This window comes from Budorcas taxicolor, chromosome 2, assembly GCF_023091745.1.
Source record: "Budorcas taxicolor isolate Tak-1 chromosome 2, Takin1.1, whole genome shotgun sequence".
In the NCBI taxonomy this organism is placed as follows: domain Eukaryota; kingdom Metazoa; phylum Chordata; class Mammalia; order Artiodactyla; family Bovidae; genus Budorcas; species Budorcas taxicolor.
The window spans coordinates 151,829,930-151,850,116 of NC_068911.1; the positions used below are offsets into that span (position 1 = coordinate 151,829,930).

A 20,187-nucleotide genomic window follows, 5' to 3' on the forward strand; every position below is an offset into this window, starting at 1 on the left:
CTGCATCTCCTGAAACGCAGCAGGGCCTGCTCCAGGCTGAGACTGGGGCTGAAGCTTGGAAGCAGAGCAGAGAAACACATAGGAGGTCTGGGTTGCAGCTGCACACACGACACACTAACTTTATTCACATTGATACAAAAGTAGATTTTTCCAGAAATGTTCTCTTGTGCCAGGGGGAGCAAGTTGAGTGGCACGTGGCAGAAGGGTGAGGGGAGGGGGCGGGAGGGGGCAGGAGGGGCAAGGGCCACAGTGTGGGTCGTGGAGGCAGGACAGCGGGCAGCAGGGGCTAGGGGAGCAGGACGATCTGGGCATGGTGGCCCCTCTGCCCCATTCTAGCCACACTGGAGGGCAGAGGGAGTCCACACAGATATATTGGGAGCATCTAGAGTGGCGGGAAATGGGGGTCAGGGAACTTGGACAGGAGGAGATTGTGGGTAGAATTTGGTGCCCATGACTTTCCTCTCCTTCTGACCGGCTGCCAGCTCCCCCAGGGGACACCGGGGGTTCCTGTATGCCCCATCTTGCTTCCCCTTCCTTACACGCTCCTCTTGGAAGGGCTGGACATGCCCAGGAAGGGCCGAGTTGGCGGGTGTGGCAGTGAGAGCGAGTGCACAGATAGATGCTCACGCAGGCAAGGAGGGGGTGGAGGCTGGGCTGCCCACCGAGGGGCCCCATGGGTCTCACTGGGGCAAGGCCTTGAGGATGGCATTTACCTCCTCCGCCACAGCTGTCAGGGCAAACTCAAACTGGTCCTGGGGCAGGGTAGAGGGAGAAAGGTCATGGGGAGGCCCGGCCTCTGCTCCTGCCCTGGGATGGGTTGGGGGGCTTTGGGGTGGTCACTTGGGAGAGAAAGAGGGAGACCTTCTGGGGGAGATTTGGAGGCAGGCAGGCAGGAGAGGCAGGCCCCTGCCACTTTCCCTGGGGAAAGGTCATGGCTAGGGTGGGTATAGAGAGAAACAGTCACCTTAGAGCGAACAAGGCCAGGCCGCTGGTCACGGACATGCTCCAGGGTAGCAGCAATGTCTATCTCCTTCACTCCTGGTGGGGAGGGGTGTAGGGACAGAGATGCTCAGAGGGTGTCCAGAGGAGGGTAGGACCCAGAAAGCCTAGGGCATCTTGGGATGGGAGGCTCAGAGGACTGGATAAAGCCTGGGGGTGTGGTGACCTGCCCTCCAGGAACTCCTGTGACCCCAGGGGCTGGGGAGACTCTAATCTGGGGCTGGGCTGGGGACATGGTGGGGAGGGGCCTCACCTTTTGCCATGCGGTTCAGTACCATGTCGATGAGGATGTAAGTGCCTGTCCTGCCTGCACCGTCACTGCAGGAGGAGAGGGTGACAGGCTGAGCTGGGGACCCAGCAAGAAGGGGGAGGGGAGGGGACATGGAGGCTTGGGGTGGAGACGCTGGTGGAGTCGTTAGGGTTAGCTGCGGGGTTGGAGGGCATGAGTGAGCCGAGGATGAGGGATGGGGTCATAGCTCCTGGGTCCTGGGAACTGGGCCTTGAGTGGGGAGCCTGGGACTCATGGGGTGTCTCTTGGGCAGAGAGCCAACTGAAAAGGAGAGCCCTGGCTCCACCCTGAGGTGGAGGCACTGAGAAGGAATGGGAATAGCCATTTCCAGCCACTGGCCAGGCTTTCCTTCAGCCAACGTCTTATGTAAATGGCAAGATGGTAAATATTTTCAACTTTGTGGGCCACATATAGCCTCTGTCGTGTGTTCTTTTTTTTCCTTCAACTATTTAAAAATGGGAACATCATTCTTAGCTCATGGGCCATTAAGAAAATAGACGGTATGCTGAATTTGGCCCATGGAGAGCAGGGCCGGAGAGGGGGTGGGAACCGCGAAGCTGCCCCCTTCAGGGCCCTCTGGCTTGGGCCTGGCCCGCCCCCACCCCCACCCCCCTCCAATCCCGTACGCACCTGCAGTGCACAATGATGGGGCAGGAGCGGCCCCGGTAGCACTTGTTCACCTTCCTGCAACAAGAAATGGGCATGAGGCCAGGGGCACCAGCAGAGGGGAAGGGGAGCTGAGACACACACCTGTGGGCCTGTCTTCCTTTTCTCTCCACCTGCCCAGGGCCGAGGAGGGAAGAGGGCTGGACAGAGGAGTCGTGCCTGGAGGCCAAGAACCAGAGATGGTGTGGGGGGCACTGGGCTTGCCTTGTCACTATGGGCCTAGGCTATGCACCTGGAACAACTGATAAATCAGTTGGTCTGATTTATCAGATAAAACCTGATAAATCAGATCAACTAATAAAAACCTTTCAAGCCTCAGTTTTCTTACCTGTAAAACGGGGATGATAGTAATAGTAACCTCCTTCTTAGCGTTCTTATTACATGGATTATGAGATAATCCATATAAAGGACTAAGTGATAAATCTGGCACACAGCAGGTGCTCATTAAATGATGGCACTATTAAAGATAATATGTCATAATATTAACAGTCTCCCCTGCCTGAAGTTCAGGGAGGATAGGTGTTCTGGTGAGTTCAAGGCTGTCAGAGCACACTATTGCTCTGCCCCGGGTGTTCCCCTCCCCACCCGGGCTCCTGTGGTCCTCACCAGCAGTGAGGTCTGGTTGCAGCCCTGGGCGCAGAGTTCCTCTGGCGAGGGGATGACAACCCCTCAGCTCTGAATATGCTGCCGCCCACTGTCTCCCTGGGTAAGTCTTACCCCAGCAGGTAAGCACAGGTGCTCTGTGATTGGGTCATAGTCAGACTGTGGGTCCACCTGGACCTCAGACTCTGCTTCTTGGACCACAGCTCAGCAAGGAGCGGGTGGGTTCTCCCTCTCTCGTGGCCCAGTCTAACCTGCCCTTGTTCCTTATCACATTCCTGATTTGAGAGTCACTTGCAGACTCCTGATACTCCCAAAGGACAAGGGCGAGGGAGAACCTTTTGAAGGGTTATTAGAGCATTTCAGAGGAGCTTAGAACTTAGTGGTTCCCCAGTCTGATACCCCCAGACTTACTGGGGCCAGGTGACTTTGAATGGTTTCCTAGGAGTCCACATGATTCCTTAGCGTATCGGCTGGTAGATCAGGGCTGGGGTTGAACAGAAGTTGTCACAGTGGCTCCCAATCAGTTAATAATAATGACAACAAATAGTACTTAGAATTAACAGAGTCTTTGCTATGTGCTGGGGCTTCCTTGGTAGCTCAGCTGGTAAAGAATCCACCTGCAATGCAGGAGACCCCAGTTCAATTCCTGGGTCAGGAAGATCCACTGGAGAAGGGATAGGCTACCTACTCCAGTATTTTTGAGCTTCCCTGCTGGCTCAGTTAGTAAAGAATCCACCTGCAATGCAGGAGACCTGGATTCTATCCCTGAGTTGGGAAGATCCCTTGGAGAAGGGAAAGGCTACCCATTCCAGTATTCTGGCCTGGAGAATCCCATGGACTATATAGTCCAGGGGGTCACAAAGAGTTGGACACGACTGAGCGACTTTCACTTTTACTTTTGCTATGTACCTGGCACTTAAAGTAGATTTTATAGATTTCATGCTATTGACTTTTGTAACAATCCCTTAAGGTATGGGTCATCAATCTCATTTCACAGGTAAGAAAACAGATGGAGGTCAAGGAACTTGATCAGAGTCATTTTCTAAGACTTCAAAATTTATTTTGCCTTCCCTCTGATGGACCTTCACCAAAACAGTATTTATTAAGCAGCAATTAATTTGTTCTGTGTGTCTAGGCCAATTGAGTTTACATAATTCCAGCCCGAAGCAAAGAAACATAACCTTTTCGCTTACCTGTGCAGTCTTAAAATAGGTCCATGCACTCATTTTATAAAGATTTTTAAATATGGAAAACAAAAAATAACCCCTGATACCCCTGATGGCACCTTCAAGAAGCCTGTACCTCAGGTTGCATGGACCCCAGTTAGAAACCATTGTCCTGAGGGTCAGAAACTACCCCCAGGTTCCCACCCCAGTTCTGTTCCTCTGCTTTCTGCCCAGCACCTAGAGACCTCAGACTGGCCTGGCAAGGGGCAGAGAAGCAGAAGGAAGCTGCAGTGTGGGTGAGGTCCCTGCCATGGCAGCAGGCTTCTCAGCCACCAATCTGTGGAGGGAAGGCAGGGGACTCTGGAGGCCTGGACATGGTTTTAGCATCTGAAGAGGGCAAGTCCCCCTGTTGGTTTCCTGTCCCAGCCCCCATCTGGTTCCATGAGTCCCCAAGAGTCCAGAGATCCCCCCCACTCCCTTTGATAGCATTTGTCCCTTCCTTGTATCTCCCCAGCCCCAGCTCTCCCAGCGCCCTTCAGGGTGGTCCCTGGGCCACACGTCCTCATGTCCCATCCATGCAGCGGCCACACCTGCCAGTGATCACTTTTGTGACTATGCAACTGGAGTGAGAATACTAGCTGCAGATCACAAAAATGACGCTGGCAGCCGTGAGAGAGAGAGAAGAGGGAGGAGACAGAGAGGGGAGACAGACAGCAACGGAGAGACAGAGACATGTAGAGAAACAGAGAGAGGAGCGGGGAGAGAGAGACCAAGAGAGGCAGAGTAAATAGGCAGAGATGGGAGGGAGGTGGAGGAAACAGCTGAGAGATGGAACAGGGAGGGGTGCAGAGGGGGGAAATGTCGATGGAGTGGGGGAGTGAGACAGTGAGAATGATGGGGAGAGAGCTGAGGGGGAGAGGGAGGGTGGAGGAGAGAAAAGTGGGAAGGAAGGGAGGGAAAGAGGGAAGGAAATAAAAATAGAGGCAAAGAGACACGGAGGGTAAAGAAGGGGGAAGGCACGGGTTAGTGAGAGAAAGCTAGGGGACAGCAGACATAGAGACTGGGCACCAGGAAAAACAGGACAGGAGGAAATAGACGGCAAGGACCAAGGAGGAGGAGAGGAGAGAGGGAGGCGGCTACAAACAAGATGAGCCTCTCAGGGTACGGGGGGCGGAGGGAGAGGAAGGTTATGGAGGAAGAGTGGGAGAGAGAAAAAGAGGCCAAGACAGAGGGAAGAGGCAGCCAGCCAGCAGAGACAGCGAGCAGTCAGGAGCTGGACCACAGCAGTGGACGGATGGGCACAGCGAGACAGGGCGTCAGTCCTGGTTTGGGGGGTGGTGTCCAGAAGGGGACGCCAGGAGGTCAGAGTCAGTCCTGGTTTGGGGGTGTCTAGAAGGGGGCACCAGCGGACCAGAAGCTGAGGCTCCAGGTCGGGCGAGAGGGCCTGCCTCTCCTGACCGGGGGCCCCAGGAGGAGCTGATGGGCTGCGGGGAGGCTCCAGAGCCCGGCTCCCGGCCCCCTTGCTCCTGGGCTGCTCTCTCCCGGGCTTCTGGGAGCCTTCCTCGGGCCGCCCCACCGCCCAGGGGTGCCCGCTTACCTGCGGAAGTCCAGGAGGGGCCGGGTGGAGGCCGGGGTGCCCTCTGCCGGCCAGCTGAGGAAGTGGAACTGCGTGAGCGTGCGCGTCTCCTGGGTCTGCACGTTCTTCAGGTAGAAGCTCCGCACTAGGAAGTCCTCGCACCAGATGTGCTCCGACACCAGGTTCACCTGCGAGGGTGGGGGCGCAGGCCTGAGCGCGGCAGGGCCTCTCCAAATCCTCCCGGCCTCCCAGGCCAGTCAAGAAGCTCACTCAACTGTCCCCAGGAACCCTAGCCATCTGTGTCACTTATGGACTGCTCAGGACAACTGGCGGCTTCTCCATCTAGACACAGCGGGAGCCTAGCTCCCCGACTAGGGATCGAACCCGTGCCCCCTGCAGTGGCAGCTCGGATTCTTAACCACTGGGCCCTCCGGGAAGTCCTGTGTGTTTCCTGGAATCAGTTTCTCCTTCCTCTTTTGTGCCAAGACTAGCACAGTGTCTGTGCTACACACACACCATAAACTTTGATAAAATTCTGTATTTTCATTTGATTTTTTTCTTTAACCCCAAGCAGGACCAATTTTTAAAGCTTAAAAAGAAAAAGTATTGTATGCTCATCTAATGCTGAAAATTTGTTATCCAGAGCTCATTTAGAGATAAGAAGCTTCTGTTGTGCAAATAACATCTGTTTTACGGGGGGAGGGGGTCACTTCCCATTGGTCAGGAATGTTTCTCCTTCCTCTACTTTGTCTCCACCCAGACCCCCCAGTGTTTTTCCATTTTTCATAAGCAACATGTGTGATTGGCAGCATTTTTTTCTTTGCTTTGGCCTCCAGGAAACTCAGATCTAAACTAGACTCAATAAAAGTAGGATTAAGTCTTGGTCTTCGAGTATACTTATCTTTCCTGTCTCAAAACTGTACTCCTGGCTCTTAGCTTCTTACCTTAGTTTCAGTGGCTTTATAGTTTTATATCTGTACCTTTCATCACAGGTCCCTGCAAGTGCTTTTCAGCCCTAGACTGGACACACACATACACACATGTATATGCATATATGTATGTATGTGAATGCTTTCCTGGTGGCTCAGACAATAAAGAATCCACCTGCAACTCAGGAGACCTGGGTTCAATTCTTGGGTTGGGAAGATCCCCTGGAGAAGCGCATGGCAACCCACTCCAGTATCCTTGCCTGGAGAATCCCCAGGACAGAGGAGCCTGGCAGGCTACAGTCCATGGGGTCTCAAAGAGTTGGACATGACTGAGTGAGTAAGAACACCATGGCACAGCATGTGTGAATATGTGTAACACATGGATGTTTATATACACATACAGTTGCACATGCATGAACTGTGCACCGCCCGCTGTCCCCACCCCCATTGTCTCCTGGCCATGGGGTTTGCTGACCTCATATACGTGGTAGAGGGAGGAGCCCTCGTCCGGCCAGTAGCGATCACACTGCTTGACACCATCCTCCACCAGCGGGGTCAGCATGACGATGACAGTGCAGCCACTCTCCCACACCATCTAGGGACAGATGATGTCTAGCACCCAGGTAAGCTCCACTCTAACCTCCCTGGGACCTGGTTGGCCCTGGCTGCCCACAAGGGACCCCGGTCCCTGGAGACACCCTCCCTCCAAAAGCCCACCTGCCAGAAGTCTGCAATGGTATGCGACAGCGGGCCCTGTGTGGCTATGTAGGCTGGCATCCGAGGGTCATGCTCAATCTGGGGGCAGGGAAAATACATCATGAACCAGAATAGGAAATGCCATTATGGAGAGGTCTGGTCAAAGGGAGCAGGCTAGGGTCTGGGGGACCCTCAGAACTCCCGTTTCCATGCCGGATATCAGGCCCACAATTCCAGGGCCTTGTGGAGCAGGAAATGGAGTCTATGGGGGCAGGATGAAAACGGGGAGGAGATAGGAGCCACTCACAATGGGGCTGGCATTGATGTAATCGCTCCGAGAAGGGCTGCTCTCCACCTTCAGCTTGATGCGAGCATGGTCATCTGCACAGACCCCACACCCCACCCCAGAAACCCCTCCTGTCACTGGGGTCCTGGCACCTCTGCCACTCAGCCTGAGCCAGGAGCCCAGCCCCTACCCCAAGCCCTCCGGACTCCCAGCAGACAGAAGGCTGGGCCAGCAGGACTCACTCACAGGGAAGGAAGTCAGGGTGGCGGTTCTTTTTGATGTTGCCCTCGCCCTGGGCGGTGGCACAGGTGTTGGGCTCCGCTTGGTAGGCACACAGGGCCTGCCACTCCTTGGCCAGGCGGTCCCTGTTCCGAAGGTGGTCCTCCATGTAGGCCTGCAGGGACACCACAGCCTGGCGCCGGCCCCCACTGCCAGCCTTGCCCCTCCCACCACCTGGTCCCCTCCCCGCCTCTGGGCCCATGCCCCATCCTGACCAGAATCATGTGTCCCGTGGAGATGTCCATGTTGGCTTGGGCAGGCTCCTCACACCAGGACGGAGTGCTGCTGTGGGAGCTGGGGCTGGCCTGGGCGGCGTCGCTGAACTGTGAGGACACGCTGCTCACCCGAGAAGGCTCAGGTGGACCCTCTGCCCGGTTGAACAGGGACTTTGTAGCCATATGCTGGCGGCATAGATCCTGCAGAAGAAAGACAGGGCAGGATCCATGTTCTCCTGAAGCCTTTTCAACAGAGTTCTGGACTCAATTCAACAGAGTCCTTAGGATGGTCCTGGATTGCTCCTCTGGGGTGGGGTCTTCTGCCCTGGGTCTCATCCTTTCCAGGGCTGTTCTGCTTGGGTGTGGCCCATGACAACCTCAGATATTACAGAGCAGAATCCAGAACCCCCTGAATGGTGGTACTGGGGAACCACTGGGGAACAGGAACCACCTGTTCTCAATTCCCATCCATTCAAAATGCCTCCACGACACCCCTTCTGGGGCTTCTCCAGCCCGTGCCTGGATACCCAACTCCCTGCCCTCATCTTACATGAGACCCAGACTCCTGAGCCCCTTCCATTCCCTTTCATCAACAAGCTTCTGGGGCTGCACACCTGGTACTCAAAGGTAGTGTCACCATGGGCCCCCTCGGGTCCCAGGGCAGCCAGGCGCTCCTTGTCCCGCTGTCGTGCATGCTGCCGCACACACAGAGCCACTGCCAGGGCCACGAGCAGCCCAGCCACACCTGCCAGGGCCACCAGAGTAAGGAGCACGGACCGCATGGGAGAAGTGCTGTGGGCCGGTCGGGGAAGGATGGCGGCTGCCTCCTCCCTCTGTGGGAACAAGGTTAGAATCAAGGTGGGCAGTGGTGGTGGGGGGAGACTTAGGAGCTGCTCCTCACCCTTGTCCCACACCCCACTCCCTGCTAGTATATCTCCTGGGGAAAAGCTGAGAGGCAGGGACATGGTGGTACAGGCAGAGGGACTCACACAGACTCAAGATCCTTCTTTCTCAATCCCCATGGGACCAACTCAACCACACTGTACTGCCAGAGACTTAGTGGGTGACTCTCCCTAGGAGTTTTTACATTAAAAAATGGATGTAGAGAAGTATAGAGACCCAGGAAATCAAACAGTAGAACATGAGGCATCAGTGTTGGATGCATAATAGAAGCATATTTTGAGTTCAAAGTCCTTTCTGTGTAATGTTTTCCCCTGGAATTTGAGACTTTGATCTAGCATATCTATGGACAGCTGGGCCATCTCAGGTAGTTCTTCCAGGTGAGCTGGCTGCCTATAGAAGGCTGATCCTGCAGGGAGCTGGAGCCACTGGCACCATCTGCTGGTCGGAAAGAAAACTGCATGGAGGAGGGCTGCTTCAGCAAAGGTGGTGTATTTCAGCTCCTGTTCTGCCAAGACTGCCTTCATTTCTGGTGGGCAGCATCAGCCAGCGGGGACTTTGACTGATTCTTCAGTTATCTCATACCTGTCCCACTCCTGTCTGCAAGATCTGGAGCCCTGTCTGTGCTTCCAGTTCAGACTTCACCAACCCTGCAGGGAGGACGGAGGTCAGACCCTCTCCAGCCCCCCATATGGTCTCAACCCCATGCCATGCAATGCCCCGTGGCAGGCCGGACCCACATGGCCTGGGTCTGGGAATATTCCTGGGTCTGGGAATATTTCAAGGAGAGCATCAGCCACCGGTCTGGATCTATACAACTAGGGCTGGGGCCAAGAAGTATTTACCGGCTTGCTGGGTCACATCGGCCAAAGACAGGTTCTGTTCATTGTGCCGGATGCGGAAGGTAAGGGCTGGTCCCACGACACTGCCGAATAGGAGGTATATTACTGCCTCACCCATCACAGATCCCAGATTCAAAATGAGAGATCCGCTCTGGTCCTCTCTCCCTATTAGAGGATGGGGCTGAAACCCATGCCATACGGGGCTGTTTCAGGAGGGAAGATATTGGACAAGCCAGCAGCAGGGAGAAGTGTGGCTGTAACTTCAATGCAGCTGGAAACATCTGTGACCTGACCTCGGCCCCTTAACCTGGAGTATGTCTTCCCCTCCTTCCCCGAGCCCCTCAGGCCCCACTCCCTTCAAGCTACCTGCCACCCCAGCCAGATAGAGCCCCACCTGATGTTGATGAAGCTGCCCGAGGACATGTGCACGTGCTCAGCCAGGATCTCCAGCAGCCTTACTCCTGCAGCCAGACTCAGGGGCCTGGAGTTGCAGAGCCGGTACAGGAAGGAAAGTGGGGACCCTCTTGACCACTTTCTTGAAACACCCTCCAAGGGTGCCAAGACATCCAGGGATGCAGAGCAGTCCCCCCTCCACCCCTATCTACTTCACATCTGCAATTCTGCTCTCTGCCTCCCAAGGCAGGCCAGCCCAACCCCCAAGGGACCAAGAGGCTGCCCCACGCGGGAGCCCTTACTTCTGGTCAGTGACAATGTAGCCGTATTCCTCTGCTGATGGTCGAGCGGAGGGCTGCCCCGCCACGGTGGGCTGGCTCTGTCCCAGCGGGCTTTTCTTCTCTACCAGGACTGGTGTGGCAGGGGCACCGGCAGCTTTGGGGGACTCAGAGGATCCGGCGCTCAACTCCTTCTGGGCTTTAGTGGAGGTGGAACCGCCCGTGGGGGATCCGGGCAGGGAGGGCATCGGGGGCGGAGGCTCTGCTGGGTCTACGCCCTGAACCTGCTCCTCCATTGTCTGTTTAGAATAGAGGCTAGAGGTAAGGTCTCTAACAGTGAAGGGGTTAAGGAAAGGGGGTCTACAATCTGGACCCTGAGCTCCCATAGGGGTGCTTATGACTTGATTCTCTTTCTATCCCCAGACCCAGGTCAGCATTGGGTACCGAGAGGCATCCAGGAAAGTGAGCCAAGTGGATGAATGAATGAATGAATGAATAAAGGGCTGAATGAGTGACTATTCATGATAAGTAATAATCGACAGGATGGGGCTGGAGTGGGGAGAAACTCCAGAGTGAGGAAAGCTGGAGTTAGGGGAGATGATGAACAGACAGGCAGTGCTTTTTTGACTTTTGTTTAGCCACAAAATCTTAGAAATCCAACGTGTGAAACAGACAGAGCGCCTCAAGCCGTAGGGCAATCAGGAGTCTGCCTACTCCCTTCCCTCCCTTCGCCTAAGGATCTCATTTCAAAACCGTGGTCTGACACGACTGTAGTGAAAAAAAGCACTGAATCAAGAATTCTCACTTCTGGTCCCAGCTCTGCCTTCAGCCTGAGGTGAGACTTTAAACAGAGCCTCTGGGCCTCTGTTGAAGGGTCAGAGAATACAGATTCTGCGTCCTGAGCCTGAGATTTAGATTTCAGCTAAGGGTTTTTGCTGCCTTAGGGGTCTGGGAGGTGTTGCAAACTCACTTTCTTGATGTCAGCTCCAACGTTTACAACCCCTCCTGTAGGGACAGGAAAAACAAGACTCTGGGCAAAGGGCCAAGGCCAAGGTCCACACAATGCAGGCAGGAGAAAGGGCTGGTAGCTCTGAGTCTGAGACATCTGCTATGGGCTCACCCCGCAGTCAGTAACCAAGGCTGTTGTTGAGTTCATCCTAACATGCCTCTGTGTGTGTTAATCCCTCAGTCGTGTCTGACTCTTTGTGACTGCAGGGACTGTAGCCTACCAGGCTCCTCTGTCCATGGGACTCTCCAAGCAAGAATACTGGACTGGATTTCCATGCCCTTCTCCAGGATATCTTCCTGACCCAGGGATGAACCCACTTCTTTTGTTTCTCCCACATTGGCAGGCGGATTCTTTACCACTGTACCGCCTGGGAAGCCCCTTGCTTCTGGGCTTGTGCACCATGGGCTCAGTTACTTCAGTGGTATTCGCCTCTTTGTGACCCCATGAACTGTATCCCGCCAGGCTCCTCTATCCACGGGATTCTGGAGCAGGATGCCATGCCCTCCTCTAGGAGATCTTCCCAACCAGAGATCAAACCCATGTCTCTTATGTCTCCTGCATTGGTAGCAGGTTCTTTACCACTAGCGCCACCTGGGAAGTCCCTTCTGCTTCATGCATGCACGCTCAGTCACTTCAGTCGTATCTGATTCTTTACGACCCCACGGACAGTAGCCCACCAGGCTCCTCCACCCGTGGGATTTTCCAGGCAAGAATACTGGAGTGGGATTGCCATTTCCTTCTCCAGGGGATCTTCCTGACCCAGGGATGGAACCCGGGTCTCCCACATTGCAGGCAGACTCTTTACCTTCTGAGCAACCACTGCTTGATCAACTCCTCCCTATTTTTGGCCACATCCCTCAAAGCTATTCTTTGCGCAGTCCTCTCTTACCTGTCAATTAGTGGCTTCTTGGCAATGACCTTAGGTCCTCAGCGTCTTCTGCCTAGCCTTTCCAGTGCCTCCAGATCCCCAGCTCACACCTTCATTGGCTTCTTTTCCCATTACTTCCATCTCCCAGTCCTTTCCTGCTCTAACTCTTCAGCTCACCACCTCACCCCTGCTTCCTGACTGTGGCTGTCAATGACTCTGTGTCTCAAACCAACTCCCTCCCCTGAGCTTGGCCCTTCCCCTCTAGACTGTTTCTTGTGGCCTTGAGAAGTGGGGCAAGAGGCCTCTGTGGGGCTGGCAGTCTCTCTGCCCCGACACTCACCCAGATTTCGTCCGGCACCCTTGGGCAGCAGCTGCAGCAGGGTCGAGAGGGTAGAGAGCTGCTCCGGGGTCAGCTGACGCAGCTCCAGGCCATAGCCCGCCAGCACAGTGGCCACTCTCTGCAGAGTCACATCTGCTGGGAACCAAACATGGAGCTCAGGACTAGTGCAGGGATGAACTTACGGGATGAGTTTGCAGGTGGGAGGGGACCCCCACATTTAGGAACTTCTCAAACACCAGGACACTGATGCCCTCCCCTTCCCGTCCATGTCCACACTTTGGGGGAAAGCCCTTCGGATGCCAAGACCAAACTTCAGGCCCAGTAGGGACTCCTCAATTCCCTAGCTGGGGAAGACATGTCAACTCTACCCGCTACTGTATCCCAGTGCCTACTTATGCCTGGCAGAGAGCAGGCAGTCAGTAGGCATTAGCTGAGTGTGCAGATGACTTTAAGGACAAATTAACAAGTGCGTGCACAGTCAGGACAGACCCCTTCATCTCTGCCCCCCCAGAAAGCAGCCCCATAGGCATGGAGTGGATGCTGAGGCCATGGTTACCTGGCTGCTCTGCTGGGGCGGGAGGCTTCTCCTCACGACCCTCTAGTCCTTCCTCCTCATAGCCCTCCAAGGAGTCCCCTGCCCGGCTGCTGCCCCCTGGCTCTGGCAGCCTTGGTGCCCTGGCCCTGCTGGGCACTTGTGACTCCTGGGCCAGGTAGAACAGCTCTGACTCCTGGAAAAGCTGAGCAGGTGGAGGCCCTGGAGGGTCCCCATAGGAGTGGCCAGGGTGAGCCCCAAACATGCTCTTGGAAGCAGTTCGGCTGAGGAAGGCAGGGGCTTCAGCCTTGGGCAGGGGGTCAACACTGACCATGCCTGGGGCGCTCTCTGAGCCCCGGGAGCCATCGCGGGAGCCAAACTGTGGGAAACCAGAGATTGGGGTAAGAGCAGATGTCAGCACGGGGATTGGGGCTGGGAGGGGGCCAGTGTCTAGAGCTCACCTGATGGAACAGGTAGGGCTGCAGCAGGGCAGGTTCATAACTCAGGGCAGGATGCGGGGGCTGTGGGGGCAGCAGCAGATGCTCCAAGAGAGGGGGCAGCAGCTCAGCCTGCAAAGGGGACAGGGGGGAGCCCGCCCCAGCTCCTCCCGCACCTACTGAAGGTCGAGGAAGCCGATGCTGTGGAGCTGGGGCGGAGCCAGTGGGGATGCCCTGTAAAAGCAGCTCCCCAGCGGGACCAGGTCTCCTGGGCACCAAGCCAGATCTGAGGAGGAAAGCAAAGTGTGTTTGGGGGTGTGTGTGTGTGTGCGCATGTGTGCATGTGTGTGTGTGAGCACATGTGTGTGCGGGCATGTGTTGGTTGTATGGGGCAATGGTGTACAGAATTTATGAGGCAGAGATGCTGGGGGCCGGGCAGGCTTAGCCTAAAGTAAACCTGATCTCTCAGGAGATGAGGTAGCCTCAGGAGAGGAGAGAGTAGCATGGAGAAGGGCCAGAGGTCTACGCCTGGGTAGAGGTCATCACCTCCCTGGTAAGGGTGCCTGGGTCCCTGAAACACAGCAGCAGAGCTGATGAAGCATGAGGCTAAGGACAGAAAAGGGGAGAGTGGGGAGCAGGGGAAGGGAGCTGGGAACTGCTGTAGATGAACTGTGGCTGCAACTTACCCCGTTGCCCCTGTGTGCATGTCCCCAAGTACACATCCAGACATTCAATGCCATGTCCCGCCCTACCCCACTCTGCCTTCTTCAGCTGGTATCATCCTCTGAGCCTCAAGCCCTCATTTACTTTCCTTTGCTTTACAGGGCCTGAAGGATGCCTTCAGAGCCCCTAACCACAATAGGAGGATGGTGCCTCCTACCATGCAGTAATAAAATTGAACATTAATCAGCCTCAATCTGACAAAATTCTTATCTGTTCCATGATGACTGCTTTGATGCTTCTTTCAAAATACCAAATGTCCACATGTTTCAAAGCAGTCTTTAACATTGTGAATCAACTATGCTATGATAACAATTTTAAGAAAAGACTTTATCTAGCAAAAAAAAAAAAAAAAAAATCCCCCAGTTTTGAATGCTCTTGTTTTGCTAGATCCCCAGGGATGAGCTCAGCTCATGTTGGGCATGTGGGCATATCCAATGACCACTCCAGAGCCTCTTTCACCCATGCCCCAGCCTGCTGGTCTCTGTACATACTTTCCTCTCTCCATCAGGAGGACCACAGATGCACAAGCCTTGCAATGCTAGAGTTGATGACAAATGATTTCTACCTGTCCCTTGGATGAGGCTCTGGGGGGCGAAGCCTGGGGATACGCTCCATCTCCTGGGAGATCACATACTGGGTGAGGTCATCATGCCAGGACAGTCCTTCCAGGGAGAGAAAAGAGTGAGATGGAGATTGTCCCTCCGGCTTGGGACAGTCTGAGGGCTCAGTAACAGGGGCCAGTGCAGATCAAAACTGTACCCTCTACCTTGCAGTGTACTGAACTGGGCAGAGTCCAGGGGCAGTGGAGGGGGTCCAGAGACCTGGTGGGTGATCTGAGTTGTCCCTTCTGCCCCCCAACCCCATCCCCAGGTGCAGATCTGGAAGTGAGACTGCCTCCAGTGAGACTGGGTTTAAATCCTCTGCCACTTACTAACTGTATGTCCTTAGCTGAACCTCTGTGAGCCTTAGTGCGCTCATCTGGAAAATAGGGGTTTATACCTCCTAAAATTTTTGTGATATTAAAACACAATATAACCAGTTAGAATAGTACCTGACACATCATGAGTCTTATCATCATCATCAACATTATTATTCATCTTATTTTTATTGATCCTGAACCTTAGTTTTCTTTATTTGTGGTGGTGGTGGTGGTTTAAGTGGGAATAACATATACTTTACGGATCTGCAGTAAAGATTAAATGCAATCAGGGACTTGAAAATGCTTGGAAACCCCCAAAGCATTATATACCTGTTTTAAGCCTTCATCAACATCATCTTATCCTGAAGGCAGATCTCCTGTTTGACCATTTCCCTCCATGAACTCTGCTTGCAGGAAAAGTCAGTCATCTATTCTAAAAGGATAACCTCCCACTCTCCAGTCCCACCTACTCCCATTCCTTTTTGCTTGCTTCTGGATTAATACTCATACTGCTTTTAACTCATAGCATGGGATCTATACCTGCTTTTTTGCCTATTAACATTAAATGAACTATCTGTGTTTCTATAAAAGGCCAATCCTCCATTTGGGCACTAGATTTCATCCCCTGCTACCTACTCAAGAACATCTTCCCCACAATTCTCCCCTTTTTCTTGTATCATCATTTTCTCCTGTTGTTTACTGAATTATTCCCATTCACACACAAACACAATGCAATTTTTTCCCATGTTATAATAAAAATACTGGTTGAATCCCACATTCCCCTCCAACTGTCACCCCATTTATTTGTAGCAAGACTCTTTGAAAGTGTTATCTCTGCTGTCTGTATCCACTTCCTTTCCTCCCATTCCCTCTTACTCACTCTATTCAGGATTTCCCCGCCCCCCAACTAGTCTACTAAAACTATCCTCAAGATCACCAGTGGCTTCTGCATATCTAAATCTAGGGTCAGTTCTCAGATCTCATCTTACTCAAGCTACCACCATCATTTGACACTGTTGATCACTCCTTCCCGCTTGACACACTCTCACTTAGCTTCTAGGATACCAAACACTCCTGTTTCTCCTTCTACCCCATTAGCTCTCCCTTCTTAGCCTCCCTTGTTAATTCCACTCCTTCTCCTGGTCCTCTTAATAGAATTCTTTAGGGTTTTTCTTCATATTGACTCAATCCCTTGACTATTTCATCCATCTCATGGGTTTAATTACCACCTATACACCAAGAATTCCAAATTTATATCTCTACTTCAGACTTCTATCTCTCTTTCAAAACCCAATTTTATACACTCAACTTTCTATTCTAATTGAGTGGACATCTTGAACTCAGTATAATCAAAACTGAGCCCCCCTTCCCCAAGTTTATACTTCTGCATAGTTAATTTTTTAATGTTTAGTGTTTCTGTTTGTACCATTGATTCCCTACATTCTATTCTCAACACAGCAGCAAGAGTGATCCTTTTAAAGCAGAAGTGATATCAAGCACCCCATGCTCAAACCTTGTGATGGTTTCCTCTTCTACTCAGAGTATAGTCAGAGCCCACACATTCTCCTATAAAGTCTTAGAACATCATTACCTACCTGACTGCGTCTTCTGCTCTGCCTCTCCATCACTCCTCTACAGCCTTCTGTAGAGGTGTTTTCCATGGTGCTCCTCAAACTCATGCTTAGGGCTTTTGTTCCAGATCCTTGGCCAACCAAAATACTCTTTCCTAAGATAACCTTCTGGAAAACATCCCCACCTCCTTGATGTATTTATTCAAATTTCCTAGCCTCACTAAGATCTATCTTGACCACTCATTTTAATAGTATGGCTTCCTACCTCACCATTTCTGATCCCTTTATCCTGCTGTAATTGTTTTTTTCCGTGGCACTTATCCCCTTCTAACATAGGAATATTTTCTAATTTATATAATGTAGCACCTCCCTTCATCTCCTGAATATAAACCCCAGAAGGCAGAGATCTTCATTTCACCCCTTGATAAATCTTAAGCACCTTAAACTATGTTTGCCACATAAAAGTAACCAATAAATGAATGAATTTGTTTGAATGAATGAATTGAATGAGTGGGGTGTTCTCCTGGCTGAGGACCCCAGGATTCACAGCTCTGAATACTCAGTCAGTTCCAGAGAGTGGACTGATCTCAAAGAGATGAATGCTGGCCTCTTCCAGTGGCTTCTTCCAGAAGCCTCCTCTGGATTCCTCCAGAGAGTCTAAGTGTGAACAGCATATCTCTAGGGTTCTACTCCCACTCCTGTCTCCAGTAAGGTCTGGGAAGTTGAGGCTCCACAGTGGGTGTGATAGGAATGTTCCATGAGAGAAAACCTAGAGTCAGACGGTCCCTCCCTTCCCCATTTCATCTAACCAAGTTACAGCCTCTCTCCTCCAGTGCCTCTAGACCTCACCTTGGGACATGAGCTGCCGGAGCACACCTTGTAAGCGTTGAAGAACTGGGGATGTGACTTGCAAAAGGGGCCGGGCTTGCCCCACTCCCACCTGGCACTGTCCAAACAAGCCATCTAAGAGCACAAAAGTGGTGTTAGCAGGGGGCTTGGACAAGAGGCCTTCCAAAGTCCAGGCTGCAAATAGAGAGCTCTGTCTCTATCTCCTCTCTTGGCTTCAGAGGGCTTTGCTCCTCCAGGTCATCCCCCCTTCTCTCCAAGTGCAATTCCCCTTCTGACTTCCAGGCACCCCCCCCCGCCCCCACCCACACACACACTACTTTCTCATTGTGTACCCTGCCCACCCCCACCGACTTGTAAGTCCTATGTTTGGTTTCACTCACCCTGAATACAGACTTCAAGATGAGAGCAGAGTCTGCGGTCAAACAGACAGCCTGTAGAGAACAGGTGAGCAGAGAGGCTCAGATACCCCCAGGCATACAGTGGTCAGATGGATGAAGAGGCTAGGGAAGGGGGAAGCAGATGGGATCCAGTCTTTCATTCTAAGGAAGGCTTTAAGCTGGGAGGAGAGGAGGGAAGAGGCCTCCTGTTCTTAAGAGGGGGATCTGGGTTTGGATTTCAAAGATCTGCAAGTTTCGATTCTTTCCCTAAAAGCCTCAGTTTGTTTAACTAAGTAATGGGGAGAAGAAGCCCTTCAGGTGCATGGGGATGGTGATGGTGGAGAATGATAAACTTCTACTCTGATAGAATTACTGTGGGGTAGTTTATGTTCAAATTCAGAGGGAAAAGGGACTTTCCTTCCCATATCTCCAAAAGTATCTTATGATGGCCTGGGACTCAGAAGAGATGGGAACCCTAGCACACTTCCGCTTCGCATGGGAAAGGGTGGGATGGCTCTAAGGTAGTGCTCCCCACACTGTCCCTCTAAGTCCGTGGCCCTAGAGCTGTTGGCGCTGTTCGCGGTGCTGAAGCTCTGAGCCCGGCGCCTCTGAGGGTTTGCCTGGAAGCAGTTATAGGGGAGGGAAGGGCGACCGGGTGAGGAGCCTTCAAAAGACCTGACCTCTCCGCCATTCCAGCCTTCATCTTCCACCCTAACCAACCCGCAGCGCCACAGGAAGTACCTTGCCCTGGCCTTCAAGCCCGATGGGGGAGGAGGGCGTCAGATTGCGAGCTTGCGCCCCTTCCCCCACGCGCCCCTGGCCCCCACCCTCCCCCTGCCCATGAGTCAGCGCTGACTGTCTCCGTCCGCTCAGATGTGAGTCAGCACCAGGCCTGGCTGTGGGGAGGGGGCGGGAGACGACCCCTCCCTCTTCACCCTCCTTGGCCCCCTTCCCCAGCCGTCTGCTTCTCATCGGAGATCAGATTACAGCGATCGGCCTCTCCAGACTAGGAGAGAAACCCTGGCCCCTCCTTTGGCCTGATCCTCTACGGAAATCTGGGACCCCGGAGCTCGTGGGCCCAACTTCTACTGCCTGGAAATCAGGGTTCTCTCTTTCCTTCCCCTCCTCCACCCCTCAGCGCCGCCACTTTTTGGCGCCTCGGGGACACGTCCTTCTCTCGTATCCCGTCTCTAGGTCTCTCTGTCCACACGCACCCCCTTTTCTTCTCCCCAAACCCCGAACTTGCCCTGAGCCCTCTTCTCTTAGGTCCCGCCCCCGGGTTCCCAGCCCCACCTCCAGGCCTACGCCCCTTTCCTGGCAGACGCCCTCTCTTCTCTCTCCGCTCACCGGGCCTTCCCCTCCCCACTCCACACACACCTTCCAGCCGAGGTTCCGACCTTCGTGATACTTCCCATTCCCTCCCCTCCACACCCGCAACACACCCCACCGAGTTCTGCTCTCGGCACCCTCCCCCACCCCCCATTTCCTCCTGACCGTGGGCACTAATGGCGTTGCAGCCTCCCGGGCGGCTGCCCAGCAACAGCAGACAGAGTAGCACCCGGAGACCCCCCGATCCCCCGGGACCCCCAGGCCGCCCCGGGAGCCGCATCCTTTCCCGGCTCGGCTCTCCAGCCCGGCAGCCAGAGCCGCAGCGACGCCGGCCAGAGCCTGCCAGCGGGGCCGAGGCGGGGCCTGCCACTCCCCACCCACCGAGGCGGGGTCTACACGCCCCTCTCTCCGCAACTCTGCCAACCCCAGGCGGCTGGTGACGACATCCCCACCCCTGGCTCTGGCGTCGATTTGCGTCATTCGTGGCGTAAAAGCGCAGTCTTCGTGGGGCTCCTACTCACCCCAGCCCTCCTACGCCCAACAGTAGGTGCCTGTTTAGAATTCTCACTTGGCCTCAACTTGACATATTCTTCTCCCCAAGGGCCACCGCCTCTATCACCCAGTCTCAGGGTTGGCGAGAAGGGCTCCCGCTGGGTGGGGACCAGGAAGGATAAGTGAGTCCGGTAGTATAAACCTTAAGATGTGAAGCATAAAAGTGAATAGAATGTGTCCTCTTTTGCATCTCAGTTAATGGTTCCTCTGTCACTAAGACCATGGCATCCGGTCCCATGACTTCATGGCAAATAGATGGGGAAAAAATGGAAACAGTGAGAGACTTTATTTTGGGGGGCTCCAAAATCACTGAAGATGGTGACTGCAGCCATGAAATTAAAAGACGCTTGCTCCTTGGAAGAAGAGCTATGACCAACCTAGACAGCATATTAAAAGGCAGGGACATTACTTGACCAACAAAGGTCCATCTGGTCAAAGCTATGGTTTTTTCAGTAGTCATGTATGCATGTGAGAGTTGGACTATAAAACTGAGCACCAAAGAATTGATGCTTTTGAACTGTGGTGTTGGAGAAGACTCTTGAGAGTCCTTTGGACTGCAAGGAG

General features: G+C 53.5%; 1 protein-coding gene across 1 annotated transcript; it reads right to left on the reverse strand.

Moving 5' to 3' along the window:
- Window positions 1-178: 178 nt before the first annotated feature.
- PTPRN (protein tyrosine phosphatase receptor type N) lies at window positions 179-19,351 on the reverse strand. Its single transcript, XM_052663758.1, has 23 exons — window positions 19,237-19,351; window positions 17,746-17,796; window positions 17,366-17,479; window positions 14,592-14,688; window positions 13,328-13,589; window positions 12,891-13,245; window positions 12,335-12,466; window positions 11,088-11,122; window positions 10,142-10,416; window positions 9,841-9,927; window positions 9,450-9,529; window positions 9,190-9,254; window positions 8,319-8,537; window positions 7,705-7,905; window positions 7,457-7,604; window positions 7,232-7,305; window positions 6,946-7,023; window positions 6,704-6,823; window positions 5,321-5,487; window positions 1,919-1,972; window positions 1,253-1,317; window positions 965-1,038; window positions 179-752 (listed from the first exon to the last, which is right to left on the reverse strand). The coding sequence occupies exons 1-23, from the start codon at window positions 19,349-19,351 to the stop codon at window positions 681-683; spliced, it is 2,940 nt and encodes a 979-aa protein (XP_052519718.1). The 3' UTR covers window positions 179-680.
- Window positions 19,352-20,187: the final 836 nt, after the last annotated feature.

Bases quoted from the DNA above. Each gene is read 5' to 3' on its own strand.
- PTPRN (XM_052663758.1), bottom strand. From the start codon at position 19,351: ATGCGGCTCCCGGGGCGGCCTGGGGGTCCCGGGGGATCGGGGGGTCTC. The intron at 17,480-17,745 runs GTGAGTGAAACC...TTGTGCTCTTAG, and splicing joins TCTTGAAGTCTGTATTCAGG to ATGGCTTGTTTGGACAGTGC. The intron at 1,318-1,918 runs GTGCGTACGGGA...CTCCTCCTGCAG, and splicing joins CCCATCATTGTGCACTGCAG to TGACGGTGCAGGCAGGACAG.